The 19,661-nt window shown below is 38.7% G+C and overlaps 1 protein-coding gene across 1 annotated transcript in view; it reads left to right on the top strand.

The window, feature by feature from the left end:
* Window positions 1-4,211, top strand: part of LOC129001178 (carboxylic ester hydrolase) — a 100,547-nt gene extending 96,336 nt beyond the window's left edge. The window contains exons 10-12 of the mRNA XM_054428391.1: window positions 1,473-1,620; window positions 3,261-3,396; window positions 3,870-4,211. Of these exons, the coding sequence (XP_054284366.1) occupies window positions 1,473-1,620; window positions 3,261-3,396; window positions 3,870-4,118 (533 nt within the window). The 3' untranslated portion in view covers window positions 4,119-4,211. The remainder of the gene's footprint in view (window positions 1-1,472; window positions 1,621-3,260; window positions 3,397-3,869) is intronic.
* The last annotated feature ends 15,450 nt before the right edge of the window (window positions 4,212-19,661 follow it).

Genomic DNA, 19,661 nt, shown 5'->3' with positions numbered 1-19,661 from the left:
TCAAGTTTCAAGTCACTAGCTCATCGGGAAGTTAGTTTAAAATTGATTGCAAAGTTTCTACCGGACAAGAAAGTAAGCTAATAAAAACGTTTTAAAAATAATTAAACTTTTAAAAAATACTGACTATTCTCAGAATAAAATAAGCTCTAGTATTATAAAATGTTGGAAAAGGAAAACTGGAATGATGTTTATTTAGCACCAGTAACAGAAAAGTACAATATTTTTTACAAAATGTTTATTTACTATTTCAATTTATGCTTTGAAAACAAACTTGTAAAAATTTACAACACACAGAAATCATGGATAAATCCAGAAATTAAACAAGAAAAACAGGAAATTACAAAAATGGCTAGAATAGCTAGAAAAGTACAAAATAAACGTATTTTCTCTAAACTAAATAAAAGAAAAATAATTAAATCGTCCAATCAATTGAAAATGGTGAAAATGTTCTAAGAATATACATGGATCTCTCTAAAGCATTTCATAGTGTGTTTCATTCAATTTTTGCCGAAAAACTGGAAAGTCTTAGGATAATGGGAGTCCCCTTAAAATGGTTTCAATCTGGATATATTATAAGCTGGAATCCTCCAAAAAGAAACCAAATTTTTCTGAATCACTAACTCTATTGCCTGTCTATATAAAAGAGGAAACAAATTATAAATCATTTAAAGCTTAATAAAAAATAAAAAAAACTATATAATAGGAAAATGCAGTACACAGAAGTTTCTCGGCATCCCACAAACTATTAATCTCTCGAATACTATCACACAAAACAAAACTCCGTATATATAAAACCATTATAAGACCAGTTCTATTATACGGCTCAGAAAATTGGGTGTTAAGTAAAATAACAGAAAAACGTTTGATAGTATTTGAAAACAAAATATTGAGAAAAATATATGGTGCAACCTTTGAAGATGGAGAATGGAGGATAAAACACAATGTGGAGTTGAGGCAATTATATATGGACCCAGACATAGTGGCCGAAGTGAGAGGTAGGAGAATGAGATGGGTTGGCCATTTACTAAGGAAAGAGGACGACTCCTTAGTCAAGAACGTCCTTTTGAACAATCCGGAGGGCAGAAGACCACCAGGAAGGCCCAAGTTGAGATGGCGAGACCAGGTTAGAAAAGACCTAAGAAGACTGGGAAGAAGGGAAGAGGAGGCAATGGATAGAAAAATCTGGAGGCAGTGTGTTGGCGAGGCAAAGTACCACCTACCACCTTGGGTACCAAGAGCCACAGCAGTAAGTAAGTAAGTAAGTATATAATAGGAAAGGCACAAGAGAACAATGTATATACAATGCAATGGATATACAATTGAATGAGTCATTGGATCAAAATAAACCTTTTTGTATAGGTTAACACAAATTACATAGCAACCTAAATTTTGCCGCCTCCCAAATCTTGCCACCCGGGGCAAACGACCCCCCCTTTGCGGCCCTGATAATCACCATTTTGTATGATGTTCAGGTGTGGGACATGGTGATGACTTGATCTACCTATTCGACCTCAAATCTGTGGATGGAAAACCGTTGTTTGGAGGAGAATTGACTGATCCCCACGACATCACAGTTAGAGAGCACTTCACTGATATGGTGGCTGAATTCTGTAAAACTGGGTATGTATAACAATGGCATTGTTCATTTTAATGGAAGTAATAGATTCTGTGTTAAATAAAACCATTCACTTTTGGACCAGCTGATGCAGGCACGGATCCAAGGGGGGAGCGGTGAGGGCGACCCCCCTCCCTATAAAACTAGGTTGATGAATATCCTTTATGATATTATATGTTCCAAATATAGACAGAGTGATTGATCAGTAGTATATATGGTAGTATGCTAAGAAAACATCAAGGAGATTAGATTTTGTTATATAAACCACTAAGTATGTTGTCTAATGGTTTGTAGTCAAGGTTAAACTTAAAAGAGAAAACAATTTTATTTCATTACTTATCTAACCTACTGTAGTTTGTTTTTAGCATAAGATAATTAATTTTAAACAAATATCGCTATTGTTTTTTTTATAAAAAAAACAAGTATGGCAACACAGTTATCTAAAAAACAATTCAAAACAAGTTCATGATTGTTTTTACTTTGGATCCCAAGATTAAAATTAGAAAAAGGTATATCTTGTAAAAAGGATATCCTGTAATTCTATCAAAATTATCTTTATTTTATAGTGATGCTTTTTGGATAATTGCCATGCATACGAAAACAAAAACTAAAAATTTCATAAACACATTGTTTGAAATAAATAATTAGAACATGAAAATATTGACCATATGACGTTGTTAGGCCAGTGCTTTAGAACATTTTTTCTTGGCGTCAGTAAGTTGTGATTAAAGGTTATATGTTGTGGATGGTTTCCTATGGCTGTCAATTTTGTCAGGTTTTTCTGCAGTTTTCTAATTATCGAGATTGTGTAAATGGCGAAAACAATAGCGTTATTTTCACAAATTTTTGGGAGCCGCTGCCGCTCAACAAGTGTGCTGCTTTTATAAAGTTTGATTTTACTCCTTTGGTTTTTGTCACATGATATTTTATGTAACACATGAAGTTGTCTGTAACAATTTGGCCTGGTTAAAAAGTTTGTATTTTTGCCAGAAATTAGTATTTGAGTGAACCTACTATGAGTGTTCTTATATATATATAATACGTGAAGGCGTTTTCTACAAAACACTACTCCTCCGTTGATAATGGACGGATTTTTACAATGTGTCAAAATAAAGTACTTTTTGTGTAGAATAATATTTTTTGTATTCCTGTAATAAAAATCCTCGGGCTTTGCCCCACAGGCCATCAAAATTCCAATGTATTTCTTATGATGAAAAGATTTTGTTTACTTAAACAGACGAATAATTTGTATTAATTACAGCTGTTCATAGTAAACACATGATACACACAATAGCGTTCGTTTTCAGAATGAGTTCGTTTTCAGTTTGATAACTGGAGTGGTTGATTACATTATATCTTTGAGTTAATTTTTTAAAGTCATCGAAAATTATAACTGTTATCAGCTTTGAAATAACGCCTGTAATACTTTTCCATTGTTCAAATTCGAGCAACAGATGCAGTAGTAGTAGATAATATTTGAACATGATAGCAAATGTACCATGCCATCATTTTCAAGGGAAAATGAGAGGTTCACATTTAATTTATATTGGTAAAATTTCTAAATAATTTCAGGACCCAGGGTATTGGAACAGGATTGTTAGACAGTGACTATTCTAGATCCTTAACATAAAGTTTAATTTTGTAGATTGCCCAAGATCTCTGGTCGCAGCCTAAAGCCGTTCACTGCAGAAGGAGGAGACTACGTTATCATCAATGAGACACCAAAGGAGGCCCGTGGCTTCCGCAAATGTCAGATGGGTCTGTGGGCTGGACTTACAGAGGTAAAAAACATCATGCATATGCATGTTTAAACTAACTTAGAGGACGGAAAACAGCCTTGGTTTGTTACTCTCCCAAGAAAAAGGGAATGGTACAACTCTATAGTAATACCAGAAACTAAAGAACCCTGGGCCGTTTCGAGCCGCGCAGGTTTGAATGGTACGGCCCACCTACCTGCGCGAACCACGTGATCTTTTTCGTTTCTGCGCAGGTTGTTTTGTTCGTGGTATGTCTATAACAAGATGTTGATACATACCACACTATGTAAACTAAGAGGCATTTTTAGCTAAAACAGATTTTTTTGCGCAAGAAATTTTCATTGAAAGGATCGTTGATGTATTTTTTCAAAATTTGTTCAAAACTATGTAACTTTTTAAAAAATTTAATGGAAATTCAGACTGATCAGGTTAATCATTGAGATTTTGTGTTTGTACCTTATTATTTATGCTGACTGTCTTTTCTTACTTGTTTACAGGTCCTCAAATCAGCTGAGTGTAGTTTCCTTCAGCTGGGTGATGTACTTAACAATGTTGTAACTGACAACTTACAAAATGTAACTGTCAAGGCCACAGATACACTGGTCCAGCCGGCTACTGGCTTGGCTAATGGACTGAACAACACGGCTACCTCGTTGACCGGAGGATTAACCGGATTGATTGGGGGTAAAAAACCTGCTCAAGGAGCGACCACGAAGAAACCCTCAAACTTTCTAGGTCTGGGATAGAGCATAAGTGTATATTGTTGTGATCGTATTGATGTACAACTTTGATTTAATTGTATGACGCTCAATGTATGTTAATATACTTTTTAATGTTTACTGTGGTATTCATATTTTGAAACCTTACTCATTCATTAATACATTACTTCTGCTTCTTTCTTCTCCTTCCTGTTTTATGTCAAAATTGGAATCCCTATCTATTCAATAGTATCTGATAAATTTAGTTTACTAAATTCCCTCACCTTCTTGCAGGGCCGCTGTAGTAAATGGGCCCGGGTCGCCCAGAGGGGTATGCGAGGTTTAAGGTTAGAGGTTAGTGCGAGGAAGAGAAAAAATTCCTGCAAGAGGAAGGGGAAAGGGCGCACAATTAGTTATCTCTTGGGCCCATAGCAAACCCCGGGTCTGCCCTCTCACTGGGCAAGTTTTACTCTCATAATCGAATACACAACTTGATTTAGAGTGTTTCTGAACCATATGGTAGTTTTGAGAGCAGATTTTTGATATCACATTGGAGAAGGTCCTTTGTGGCTTATCCATATCAATTAATAATTTGAATAAGCATTTTTTATAGCAAATCTTGAGTTAGGGAAACACTATTTACAAGTTGTAAAAGGGAAAATGTGAGGTATGAAGTTTTTAAATTTAAGAATTTTTTTAATAAACAAATTTATTTTTGTTATTTCCCAAATTTTTTAATAATAATTCAGAAATACCATTGATATCCCTAAGGGGTTTTATTTGAAGAACATAATGTTTGAAAAATATGAATACGTTGGAAAATGAGGAGGATATTGAGTTTTTTAAAAGCAATTATCTCTAGGAGCTTTTTTTTAAACAGGAAAATTAGTTATGTAGCAGTCCTTTTTGAACCCCAGATTGAAATAGCAAATGCAAGGTATGGGCTAAAGACCGTGTGATATGCTGTAAGAAGCATTGGTAAATCAGCAAAGGTCGAGAGTGCAGAACAGAAATACCAGATGTTTGAATAACATAATCAGTGTGCGATGAAAAACTCAAAGTTTGATTGATGAACAAACCTTAAAATTGTATATTCTGTTTTCAAGGAACTATAAATCTCATTCATCAGAAACATGGAACCACTATTTCATTAAAAATAAATTATAAATTCAATCAGAGTAGTTCTGTCATTATTGACAACCTGACCGTTATAAAAAATCCATTTTAAATTTTGTTAGACTTTTTTACATGTATTGCATCGCTTCTATGTGACTTTATCCTCGAATTTCATTTCCTTGAAAAATGAAAATTCATTGCCTGTGAACCTTAAAAGATGAAAACCATTGATTAGCAAGTCCACGTATAGGAATGCTAGAGTTTGAAAAATTAATACACTTCTTGAATATTCATAGGTAGGTCTACTTATCATGCCACAAACATAATTTTTGAAGTTCCCCAAAGATAGACAAATTTTATTAAAGCACGGGTCACACTAGGATGGCATCAGCCGTAATTTAAAAGAAGATGCTACTATCAGCTTCAAAGCACAGGTCACACTAGTTGCTGGCAGCAGCACCACCAAGCAGCGGCTGGCAGCCCTGTCACACTCAGGCTCACTTTTATAAACGGGCATACTGGGTATATGCCTAGGGGCGCAGAAGGTTTGGGGGCGCCCACCGGGTGCCCCTCAACCACCGCCTGCCCGCACTAGGAAAAAATGGGGGCACTGATTTTGGGTTTGCCCAGGGCTCCACTGACCCTTAACACGGCCCTGGTCACACTACTCTCCTAGTCAGTTTTAGTTGCCATGCCATCGGTGGGACGGCCTAAACAAGTTATTAAGCTTATTAATGAGGATGTGTGTGAAAGAACATCCATATCAGGCATTCCAGCATCATTGAGGTTTTACATCAAGGCACTGTAAGCTGTCTTTGGCGTTACTCTAAATACTCCTTTGAAGAAACATCCCGCATGCAAGGATAATTTTGAAATAAATTATCAACAAAAAGGAAATTAATAACCTTCTTCACCAATCTATTTCTACACTACAAATTACTAATATAATCAGATAAACAGAACCAGTTAAAAAAACAAGTTAACAACAAACCACCGAGTATTTTGGTCGTCGCTGGCACACTTCTAGAAATGCTCAGACTACGCTTTTGAGTTAATTGTTAACATAGTTAAAGGACTGTTAAAGGACATACATAGTTAAAGGATTGTGTAAAGTGCTGAAGGATTTGCAATAGAAAAACGTAAACTTCAAGAGAGACAGGGCCGTCCGAAGGGGGGGGCAACCGGGGCAAGCTGCCTCGGGACCCGGGCGCCGTGGCTGAGGGGGCGCCACGCAGCGGCTATTTGTATTAACATAGTATTAAAATATGCAAATGCGACTGACTATAACTGGGGGGGGGGGGGAGGGGACGCCACGACCACGTTTGCTCCGGGCGCTGCCAACCCGAGGGACGGCCCTGAGAGAGGAAGAAACTGAAGAGTTCAGCAACAAACTGTGAGCTGTGTGAAGACAAGGGGGCCAGAATACAAGGACAAGTTCTGAAGAAGATGAATAATAACAGTATGAGCTAGGCTAGAACCAACTTGTTAGTATTTAGTATGCCATGTATCTACTAGTATGTATCTTCTGTACATAGTGTTAGTATTTTATGTCTAGTAATAATGCCATGCGCTTTCCTACTTCAGCGTATACGGAGCATCCACTGGGTGGCGGATAGGGGGAAGGTCGGTGTATCTGCTTTTCAGTCCTCCCGGATAGGTCCGATGGACCCGCTGACCAGAAGTAAGTGAGGTCCTCCATTCATATTTGGGATTGAGGTGAAGGGCTAACCACTCTCCCTTGCCAAACACCCTGGCTACGTATCGCCTAAGAAATGTCTCGGACACAATGGATCACATTGGACAAAGACCTAAGATACGTCATAAGGACTTGAGATCCGCTGGAGCGGTTGCTCTCTGGCAGTGCCAGGTGCTGTGGACCTTAGTTATCAGGGAATTGGAAAAGTACAAAATGGATGTCCCTGTAGGAAATTAGGTGGGCCTTAAATGTAATCATTGACGCTGGAAATTTCATGTTATACTATAGTGGTAGAGATTATGGATACATTAAGTAAGGAATGGGATTCGCCATCTATGATATTGTAGATACTCGAGTCGAATTTGAGGCTGTGAACGAATATGTAAGATTAAAAGTAAAATTTTAAAACCTTCCTGTGATAGACATTTATGTTCATTTACATTACGACGGAGGATATGATGGCAAAAAAGATTGTCTTTATGGTCAATTAGAATATTAGAAAATGCTAATCCCAAAGTTGGCTGAGACGATAAATGGAAGGACTGTTGAAAGGAGAGTTTGCATGGTAACAGTAACGACAATGGAACTAGGTTCTTTAGCCTGGCATCTACCACAAATTTTACAGTTCCAAGCACCTCTTTCCCTAGGAAAAAATCTTGAAAGAAACAGGGGTATCATAAGGTGGAAGGAAAGGCTACAAATAAAATTGATCACTTTGAATGATAAAAGAAACAGGAACAATTTGTATAGACATTAAAAGCTCAAGACGTGCTGAATGTGGTCAAGACATTTCTTGACCGGAAAAAGATCAATTAATTAAGCAGAAAAGCATATTTCAAGAAATAACTCTAGAGATTTCTATCGGGCCTTAAGATACAGTATTTCAAGCAAGGTCTCAAAACCAAGCCTTGGGGTTTTAAAGATCAGCAGGGAGAAGAGTCATAAAAAATGTGAGACAAAAGCTGTACTAGCGTATGGAATAGTTATTTGTGCAACTAGTGAGCAAAGGGAGCAATTGACTCACTCGAGAGAAAGGTGAGTGAGGAATGGTTTCTCGAGTGAGGCAATTGCACTTTGCACTCGAGTTGCACATTATAATTTCCTGCAGTTACCATAAAACAAATAAATTGGTATAAAAATGTAACATATTTTTAAACAGGAGTGAACTTTCAATATTAAATTTAACGATACTACAGTACAACAGCTGACCAGCTGATTTACAGTCAGTGCTGCCAACGTATTTCACGCGCATATCATACGACCTTGTCTGCATGTTACGCGCTCACTATTTCGTGCCTTCACGTTGCAAATCTGGAGTGAGTGAGACAAAGTAATTAGAGTGAGACAATGTTAACATTGTCTCACTGATAAGCGAATTGGCTACTTTGCTTTCTCAAATCCGTGAGAGAACATGTACATTGTTAGGTGACTGTAGAAAAAGAGTATTTGTTAACATAACTAAACGTGCTTTTACAGCACCAAAAAGAACATATTGAGGCATATCAAAAAGTGCAGCCAAATACTGACGAACCAACAATAAAAGAACTAACACCCCCGCTGCAGCAAATCTGTAGACTAAGCGAATTTACATTTCCCTGATTAGATTTTCACTAGGCAAAAGTAGTGCTCATGACACAGTGGCGCCGTCTACTGTCTGATACTCTACGCCGAGCAGTATGGCAACGCCTGGTATATCAGCTGTTGTGAAGGAACCAACAAATCATCGTCTTACTACATTACCTAATCTATATATATAAAAGGCAAAGCCCTCACTGACTCACTCACTCATCACTAATTCTCCCACTTCCCACTTACCTAGGAGGCTGAAATTTGGTACACTGATTCTTTAGGCATTAAATAGGAAAACTAAGTCGTTTTTATTCTGATCGGACTCTCGGGCTCCGCCCCAGTGGCTCTGGAGTTTCCCGTGTTAACCTAATGAGTACTCATAAATGGAATTAATGAATCTTAACAGCTGTTTCAATTAAACAAGTTGGTTCTGTTCTATGATGTTCAATAGCATTAAAGTTACAAGGATTACCAACAGAGTGCAGCACTATTATTTTTTTTAATATTTGACAACAGCTAATTTTAAACCAAAGTTGAGTGAGTGAGCGTAGCTAACGAACTTCAACCCGGAGGCGAGTTAGCGTAGCGAACGAGCTTACCTGAAGGCAAGTGAGCGCAGCGAACGAGCTCCAACCGTAAAGGTGAGTGAGCGTAGCGAACGAACTTCAACCAGGATGTGTGAGCGCAGCGAACGAGCTCCAACCTAAAGGTGAGTGAGCGTAGCGAACGAACTTCAACCAGGACGTGATTGAGCCATGCGAACGAGCTCATATATGAAGTTAAACGGGGCAAAGCCCGCGGGTACAGCTAGTTTTTTATAAAAATAGGAAACCATATTTAATAAAAACTTCTAACTGCTTCCATAACGTTACTCAAAACAATATAGTAATACACCAATAAAAAATTAAGTACGAAAATAATAGTTTGTAGAAAACAATGCACTCAACAAATTCTCACGTACGTCTTTAATACGGTATTTTTTCTCCTTGTGATTTTAATATTGAATATTTATATGTTTGCAAGGAATAATGAGTTACAGTGAGTTGAGTGGTTAAAATACCTGGCCCTGTATTATCGGTAATACAGTTGAATGCTGTGGCAACTAGTTTCATGTCACAATGGTTGCCATAGCAACTTATTGGATTACCGACAGTGCAGCAGGTATTCCACTTAAGCCCTGTATCATTCTTGGTAATCCGGATTATACCCATCTTTAAAAATATTTTACTGTACTTCCTACACTATTAATAGCATTTTTATGACATCACATTTTTAATCCAACTCGTTGAGTTAAATCCTTGCCATAAAGAGGTACGAGGTACTAAAAGATACAGGGTTCCCCGTAAGTTAGTAGGTACCAAAAATGTAAAATTTTAATAAAAAACGAAGATTTTCTTTGTTAGGGAGATTTATTGAACCAAAGAGACACAATTGCGTGTATAGGTTAGGTCAAAATAATATAATATACAATGGAATTGAACTTAGAATAATAAAATTAACCTAAACCTAATATTTACAAGTCATTTTTTCAAGGAAAATTAAGACTATGTCCGTTAGTCAGGAAGGCACGGACGCTGTTGTAGTAGCATTTATTTAATAGAAAAGATTTTAACTTCCTTTGGAATTTCAAATGGCCTGACTCTGCCTTTAGATGCGTGGGAAGGTGGTTAAAGAACTGCAATGTGACGGAGATTTTTTTTTATAAAAAAGGTTGTACAGTGGTATCTCTCTACGTATGATGGTTAGTTTAGTGATATTTTTTTTATAAATTTGGCGACGGTAAATATTTTGAATAGTTTTACTTTTAAGAATTCAAACAAATAAATATCATATACTGTACAATGCACGTTACAGAACGACATTGAACGTAAGGTGTGTTTTTTACCTACGCAATTTTTTGTTTTGTTTTAGGCAATCTAAAGTAAAACCACTGTCATTTGTAACTTATGGTATATAGAGAATTACGAGTAAATTATGTCTCGAGTTTTTATCACAAAGTTTTGCCAGTTTTTTTTTTAAATAAATCAAGTTATAATATCTAAATTAGCCACAATTTTAAAACAAAAGAAGATTTTTTTATATAAATTTGTTTGTAAATTAGTTTATTATTATTTTAAACTTGATCCAGATTTTCCCAAAGTGCCCTTGAATAGATTTTAAGATATACATTTTTAATAAATATAGTACACAATAGCAAATAGTTTACTAACAAAGGGTTTTTGGTAAAAAATTGTTATTAATAATTTTCGTTAGATTTTTAGAAATAAAATATATTCCTAAATTGTTGGTATTTACTTACGGGACATCTTGTATATAGGTTTTACAAATAAAAAAGGTCCATAAACAATGAATACACAAACTATAAATGAATCACCGAGAAACAGCTAAGGGTCGTAAGAAGAACCACAAATTATATACAAAACTTCCGCTGAAAACCTACATAAATGAAGACATCCAACAATCAAGAGCCAAAGGTCGCAAGGAGGAACAGCAATGTCAAAATGTTACAAAAATATGAAAACAAATGTGATCTTGGGGGTGTAGAAGGCTTCGTCATCGTCGTGGTTCCCATCACCGTCGGAGTGAGATATCAATTAATGTTTTCTCCAGTTTGGACAAGATGATGAGAGAGTGGTTGTTCTTTCCCAGGCTCGATGTCGTTGCTAATGTATCTGCTGCTGAGTCAGTCCTATGTCTCTCACGGTCTTGGCTCTCGGCTCTCGGCTCTCGGCTCTCGGCTCTCGGCTCTCAGGTCTCGGCTCTCGGCTCTCGACTCTCAGCTCTCAGCTCTCGGCTCTCGACTCTCGACTCTCAGGTCTCGGCTCTCGGCTCTCGACTCTCGACTCTCGGCTCTCAGGTCTCGACTCTCGGCTCTCAGCTCTCGGCCCTCAGGTCTCGATTCTCGGCTCTCAGCTCTCAGGTCTCGACTCTCGGCTCTCGGCTCTCAGGTCTCGGCTCTCGACTCTCGGCTCTCAGCTCTCGGGTCTCGGCTCTCAGCTCTCGGCTCTCGACTCTCGGCTCTCAGCTCTCAAGTCTCGGCTCTCAGCTCTCGGCTCTCGACTCTCGGCTCTCAGGTCTCGGCTCTCGGCTCTCGACTCTCGACTCTCGGCTCTCAGGTCTCGACTCTCGGCTCTCAGCTCTCGGCCCTCAGGTCTCGATTCTCGGCTCTCAGCTCTCAGGTCTCGACTCTCGGCTCTCGGCTCTCAGTTTCGGCTCTCGACTCTCGGCTCTCAGCTCTCGGCTCTCAGGTCTCGGCTCTCGACTCTCGGCTCTCAGCTCTCGGCTCTCAGGTCTCGGCTCTTGGCTCTCGGCTCTCCCACCACGAGGAGGGGTCTCACGGGAGGGTACGCGAAGAAGAAAGTAAGAAGCAAAAAGTGAAAACACGGTGTTATATAAACGCGAACTGACATTTGGCTTTATAATGTCATTGAATCAGTTTGGTCGAACGTTTTGGTAGCTAAAAGTAAGGAGATCTTGCTCGTCCTATGTTTGAGGAGTAAAGTTTTGGATGATGACAATAACAAATAATAAAGCACAATGGCATGGCATATAATGAAGCATTTAAAATGGTAAAGTTGCATTTCAGCCTCTTTGATAAGGAATATAGTTGCAAACAAATCTTTTTATAAAGCCAGCAGTATAACTTAAAAATCTCCTATATTGGTTTGGTCGGTTATTTTGGCTCATGAAATGCTTTGATTAAAGATTGCAATGTTTAGAGAGAACATGCCAGTCCTAACGTCGTATTTATCTTGCATTCTTATTCAAATTCAATGGGATTAAAAGTCCTCATCATGCAAAATAAGGTACTCAAGTTTCTCTTAATATTTTAAAAACAACATAAAAGGAATTTAGACTGTAAGAGATGTATTGAGTCATTGTTTTCCGGCATATCTTGTTGAATGGAGTATTCTGTTTCAGTATTTCCATACAATATACACGAAACGTTTGGAATTAATTAGAGCGGAATCACCACCTCTTGTCCAATGATTGCAGGGTACAGTAGTTTGTCGCAACTTATATAAACTATTACAACATACTACTTCCGAACAACTTTTTATCGCTAAATATACGCGTGGGAACCCATTGACAGCAGTTTGGAAGTAGGTCCAGCAACGTCGCCTCGCATTTACCTCCCTGAGATATCATTCACGCATAATAATTCAGATTAGAGCGATTTTAATTCGAAATCCGGTCCGGTAACAAACCGCTGTTGACAGCGTGGCGTAAAACACGAACGGATCCGGACCGTCCGAGAAGCCGTACTCCCGAATATCCGGAGCTCCGGACTGCGAATCGGCGAGATCATCTCGACGGATGTCTCTGTTGCGCCGTCCACGGAGCGGCGCGAACGACAAAGAGAATACAGTGTTCTGTTAATCCGACTGTACTTCGGGAGGAAATCGGGCTCGATGGGGCGGAAGAACGAGCTACTCACTAGGTCATCTGAACACGTCGTCCACGACCGAAGCGACGGGCCATTAGGACACTGTTAATAGATCGAATCTTGGACAAAAAGTCTCAGAACGTATCATAATACGGTGGGTATCCGATACGGTATCTACTGGCTAATTGTCCAGGATAAGCGGGTCTATGGAGCTTACAGGCTTAACGCCGAGGGAGCTTGTTTGTCAACGATTTTAGTGTCCGCCATTGGGAACCGTTCTAGATACGATCATGTATTTGCGAGTGACGCTTTTCTATAGAGTGTGAGACGTGTCCTACAATAAGCCTCTTATCGTTGCTCGTTGGGCGTTTAGTTAATAAATATCGTGATCAATTAATCAATAACGCGATAGTGAGTTGGACTCATAACCTTGATACGATTCGATTGTCAATTAATGAATACACGATTAATAATAGTACGATTAAACATGATACATAATGCAAAACAGTGCTATACAGCATGATGTTTCGTAGGAGATATTTTATAGATTTTTTTTATTTCTTAAGAGTTTATTTTCTAAAGCTAATAGCCACACATCCATATACCCTCAGTGTAGAATGATATACTTTGTGATAAAAACCCTACAAGGCTTCAACAAAATAATTGTTACAAGATCATAATGATCCCCAAAAACCCAACGATAAACTGCTGACTTACGAGAATGTTCATGGATTTTGATCAACCTTCGATTTGTAATTTAAGCCACTTGAGATTGCCCAATAAGCCACAGCGGCCATCCAGGAAGTTCCAGGACTATCCCAGTACTGCTGGAGTGGCATCTCAGCTGTCAACCCCGCTACAACTACTTGAGGGACGATTTAGTGTGAAACGCTAAAACGTTTCGCTCCAACCCTAACCCTGCTTTTAGCCGCTATTAGAGGCCGTAGTCAAAACAGCTGTCAAGACGACTCAGGGAAAATAGCAATAGGTTCAAACACGAGCAAGAATAGGAAACGCAACTACATTACCAGGCGTGTATGAACTAATAATTCAAAAGAGTATTTTGTGCATTGACTAAGCAATACAGTATAAATGATTAAAACTATGAAACTAGAATCCAAGTGAGTTAAGACTTGGATTCTAGTTTCATTTGACTCCAGTCATAACTCTTCTGAGAAATGTCTATGAATTTGTGAATGGACACCATCACATGAAGCGTGTGATTTGGTTTTGATGAGTAAAGTTAAGGAGATGATACAGAACCGAGCCACCAGACCGTTAAGACACTGATGAGTGAGATATGAGTGTTGCTGTTGAATTATTGAAATGGCAGCTTTGTTTCTGACTAAAATCAACTGCCTCTTTAGCCAGGATCATTAATTTGCATTGGACTTTAAACGCAATGATCAAGGACAGTTGGGTCAGTTTTTGAATAATCAAAAAAGTACTTTTAAATGAGCAGACAGAAAATCGGTAAATCCGGCAAGGTGAATTGGAAAGGTGGTGTAGTTTGGTTGAGTTCGTTGGATATGTTGATGATATTCAAAATGATAGTTGAAATATTGAAATCTAAATCAATAGATCTCAAAGCTTCCAAAGTCATAAACTTATTCATCGAAGATTTAATTGGTGTTTGGCCAGGGTTATTTATTTAAATCAAAATGATCAAAAATTGTTGGGTCCAGTTTCTAAACGTCTAAGAGCTAATTTTAATAGATTTATACATGGAGACTCGGAAAATCAGACAAAGGGGAACTGGCAAAGTAATAAAGTTTTGTTGAGCCTTTTAAATTTGTTAAAAGTAAAAAAAAAAATAATTTTCTTAAAAAAAACTTGTTAAAATCCTAAATTTATTCATTTTGCTAACTGAAATTTTACCTCTAGAAATGGGATTGGACTCTATAATAGTGTATAAATTCTTTACTAAAATGAGAAGCATATACACATAAGAACAAATTAAATTCCAAAAATTTAAAATCCACCAGCAGAATATTTTAGCGGGTTCCCTCAAAGAATGCACCAGCTTATCCCACAAGTACCTCGCGATCGTTTCACTCGGGCACCAGATGCGCTTGTGAGCGGAGCAGACTATAAATCATGCTCGGACATCAGCATTGTGCATGACTGGAGCGAGCATTAATTACCAGTTATGTGATTCATACTCCCCCATAAAGCCGGGACATCGTTAAACGCGTGTGTTTCAAATAAACATTGGAAAGTCGGGTGGCGCTAAATCATCTGGATACTCGCGTGATGTCTTTATAGTTAGACACGACGGGGTGGCAACGTACAGAGCGGGAGATCATACCAGGGAGTTAGGGGAGCTACCGAGGTAATATGTGGAGTAGAGCAGACCAGGGAGTGAGGGGAGCTACCGAGGTAATATGTGGAGTAGAGCATACCAGGGAGTGAGGGGAGCTACCAAGGTAATATGTGGAGTAGAGCATACCAGGGAGTGAGGGGAACTACCGAGGTAATATGTGGAGTAGAACATATCAGGGAGTGAGGGGAGCTACCGAGGTAATATGTGGAGTAGAGCATACCAGGGAGTGAGGGGAGCTACCGAGGTAACATGTGGAGAAGAGCATACCAGGGAGTGAGGGGAGCTACCGAGGTAATATGTGGAGTAGAGCATACCAGGGAGTGAGGGGAGCTACCGAGGTAACATGTGGAGAAGAGCATACCAGGGAGTGAGGGGAGCTACCGAGGTAACATGTGGAGAAGAGCATACCAGGGAGTGAGGGGAGCTACCGAGGTAACATGTGGAGTAGAGCATACCAGGGAGTGAGGGGAGCTACCGAGGTAATATGTGGAGTAGAGCATACCAGGGAGTGAGGGGAGCTACCGAGGTAACATGTGGAGAAGAGCATACCAGGGAGTGAGGGGAGCTACCGAGGTAACATGTGGAGTAGAGCATACCAGGGAGTGAGGGGAGCTACCGAGGTAATATGTGGAGTAGAGCATACCAGGGAGTGAGGGGAGCTACCGAGGTAACATGTGGAGTAGAGCATACCAGGGAGTGAGGGGGCAACCGAGGTAATATGTGGAGTAGAGCATACCAGGGAGTGAGGGGAGCTAACGAGGTGATATGTGGAGTAGAGCATACCAGGGAGTGAGGGGAGCTACCGAGGTAATATGTGGAGTAGAGCATACCAGGGAGTGAGGGGAGCTACCAACGTAATATGTGGAGAAGAGCATACCAGGAGTGAGGGGGGCAACCGAGGTAATATGTGGAGAAGAGCATACCAGGGAGTGAGGGGAGCTACCGAGGTAATATGTGGAGTAGAACATACCAGGGAGTGAGGGGAGCTACCGAGGTAATATGTGGAGTAGAGCATACCAGGGAGTGAAGGGAGCTACCGAGGTAATATGTGGAGAAGAGCATACCAGGGAGTGAGGGGAGCTACCGAGGTAATATGTGGAGAAGAGCATACCAGGAGTGATGGGGCAACCGAGGTAATATGTGGAGTAGAGCATACCAGGGAGTGAAGGGAGCTACCGAGGTAATATGTGTAGTAAAGCATACCAGCGATAAAGAAAATGTTAAAGATGTTAAAGGCGAATAAAAGAGAACTGAAAGGCGCTACCAAAGGAGAGTAAGATAGTTGAAGTTTGAAGAATAGAGTGTGATAGCCAAATAGTGCTAAGGAGTGTCTAAGGAGCAGGATAAAGCTAAATAGTATGTATAACTTGAAACAGAGAGCGATAAAGGAGCTTCAAGTGTGTTAGTGGAGTAAAATAATAAATAGGGTTAAAAAACGATATTAGAGCGCGAAAAAATCTCGATGAACTATTAAATTTAAAGTCTGCACAGTAAACTCTAGGAGAGTTACAAGTTTACGTGTGTTCCCAGGACGCAGTCATTGACGCCGTTGGTTCCTTTGTCTTGCTATCTGATGAGTAACAGCTCCATTCCTCACTGTGCTCCTCCGTACGCGGTTCCACGCCGTCTTATCCTGCATCTACAGTCATATTTCTCGCCGTCCTCTCGAATCTCTTGTCATCTTTACTTCCGACACGGTGACAACTTTATCGGGCTGGCCGTTCCCGGCGCCTCCCTGACTCACGGGAAGTTTGTGTTAGCGTCTGCGGATTTGCAAAAGTTCATTCAGTTGACGAGTTTTGCAGAAGAGAGAAAGTTGCTCAAGGGAAGATGTTTAGTTTATGTTTTGAAGGCTAGATGTTGAAAGGTTTTACAAATGTTCTTTTCAGAGGTGCCATTATTTCCTATACTAGAATCCTACACTCATTATTCATACATAAAATATAAAATACGCACCTAGTGGCGTCCCAATGTCAATTAATTGATAATCGAATAGAGAAATAGCAGACACCTGTGGGGTTTATAGTGCTCACATCTAAACAAAAGGTCATCAGTTCAATCATAGTGAGGTTTGTAGTTCTTTGAACCGCAATTGGACAAAGCATTTCCTTAACGACTGATGATAATTGGTTGTGGCTAAAGAATAAGTTAGTATTACTCAGTAACAGTTGTACCCAAGGTGCTGATTGTTTTTTGGGTAAAGTGGGCACTCCACTTCGCCCATTCTTAATTTATGTACTGGTAAAAATAGGCAGCCCTGTTTGAAAGTCTCAATATTATGTTGAAGAACTATAATAGTTGTGTTGTTGGGTATTGTACCTATACTAGAGTCTTCTTTTAGAAATAGACGTGTCATCTACCTTATACAGTACTAACGAATGTACACATGTACACCATCCTGTACTATGGTTTGACAGTTCCATTTAAGCAATGTTAAATAACGTTTACTTACGGGCAAAAAACGTCATTTGTTTATGTTTTTGATCCATACCGGGTCTTTTCTAGTATTCGTGCCATGTAACTAACATTCCAATTTAAGACGTGATTCCCTAACTCTGGGACTCGTATGTACAATCAACTCCTACATAATGCACACCACATTTATTACATGTGTTCCAAAAACATGACTAAGGAAAAAAGGTAGCCTACTATTATAATGTATAAGTAAATAGTCTTATAGTTATCTATTTGCTCTCAACTGTCTTCCTGATGGTACTTTGATTGCCAAATTACTATGCGTTTTAGATAAATATTTGATTTTTCATTCACTAAAAAGAATACTTGGCCCAAAGGTCTATGCGGTGTGCACTAAGCAATAAACTTGTACTACGTCCACTATCCAATGTTGATATTTTCTTGTGTTGGTACGCGGGAGGTCGGTTTCCAGCCCAGGTATTTACAACGTAGGCGAGATTCGTTTAGCACCTCGCATTTTAAACTGATTATCACTCGCCTCTTTCCCACCGACCGCCATTATATAATTAGCCCAAACATTAATAATTTTTATTGCTCCTCCATTCTGAATGCCACCGCACTTGGATTTATTGGGGGCCATAACCGAGGAAATCTCAGTTAGCGCTGTATTCGGGTCTAGATTCTTGCTCTGGTGTTGCTTCACACACTAACTTATTTCATGTTGAAATATTTGAAACGTTTGTATTAAAAGTGTGAAAAGTACACAGTGAAGTCTCTAAAACTTGAGAAGGTTTGTTTAACCATACATATGAAAATGTGATAAAATTATTCTGAAAAGCCAGATTTTAGATTATTAAATTCGATTATTAGGCCTACATACACTTGTAACTAAGAATTTTCAGGAGTAGTTTCATTTTTTATGTACACTAACTGTTCTAAGCTAAATAATTGATATAAATTCATAGATTTTCAAACTTAGCGGTTCAAGCAGGGTTCTTTCCTCGGGGGACTATACTGAATTTGAAAAAAAGGAAAATGTGATTCAATGATAAAAAATGTATATTTTGACAATTCTTTGATCTTCAATCGGCATTAGTAATCAATTATTAGGACTGTTTATAAACGTCACGATTTAGACTTATGTCACGTGGTCCAAATATTTGAAAATACAAAAATAATCAAACAATTCAACAGTTTTGGTATTACCTGTATTGTTTGTATTTGCTTCATAAACAATTTCGGAGCACTTCCATGTACTAATAGCCATTGTGAGAAACACTCAATTACATAAACTTACTTATTTTTTGTGGCGTCGTTGGACTTTTCAATATAACAAATCCACGAACACTATAACTTACGTCAACAATATTGTATTCACTTCCTAGACTTAAGTCTAGGAAGTAACAAAGTTTATGTATATTTAAATATACATAAACTTTATTACAATAGTGATTGATTTTTGATAATGAAGATAACTAAAACTAACGTGTACACGTGCTTATGGACACATTGTGGGAATCACTCGACAATAACATATCACCTACCATTTGTTCTGGAGATCCCTTACATTTAGAAAATGAGTGAAATACCAACAGTGAGTTAGAAAAATCGGCTGTCACAGGGGGGATTAATTAAATTACCGGGACACACTGTAACTGGTGGTAATTTGTAGAATAACCAGCCTCACTGCATTAATCACTTCCAGTCGGGTGTGTGGTGTGTGGTCCGCCTCCTTACACTTCGACCTTTTTGTTTATTACACATTTGTTTCGTTGGATCGATTTACATTTTAATTATGCTAAGGGATTCCAGAAGTAGTGAGCTGGGTAGATATAAAGTCAATGGTAGTAGCATCAGTTGTGAGGTGTTTAGCGTTATTGTTAGTTATTTAAATTATAAAAAATACCCCCGTCGCAGCAAACCTGCATACTAAGCGAATTTCCATTTACCCAGCTTGATTTCTACTAAAATATCCCCTATAAATTTTCAGATTTATTTCCTATTTAAAAAACATTAATTTTAGTGAGTAGTTAGGTTTGCTGCTACGAGGAAGATGTTGAGGTGTGTTTTTTCAATTGAAATATT

This window comes from Macrosteles quadrilineatus, unplaced genomic scaffold (assembly GCF_028750875.1).
Source record: "Macrosteles quadrilineatus isolate MER2022 unplaced genomic scaffold, UCM_ALF_1.0 Scaffold_8__2_contigs__length_117827958, whole genome shotgun sequence".
Taxonomy (NCBI): Eukaryota; Metazoa; Arthropoda; class Insecta; order Hemiptera; family Cicadellidae; genus Macrosteles; species Macrosteles quadrilineatus.
Note: the sequence above shows the minus strand (reverse complement) of the source record. Positions and strands in the feature narration are given on the sequence as shown.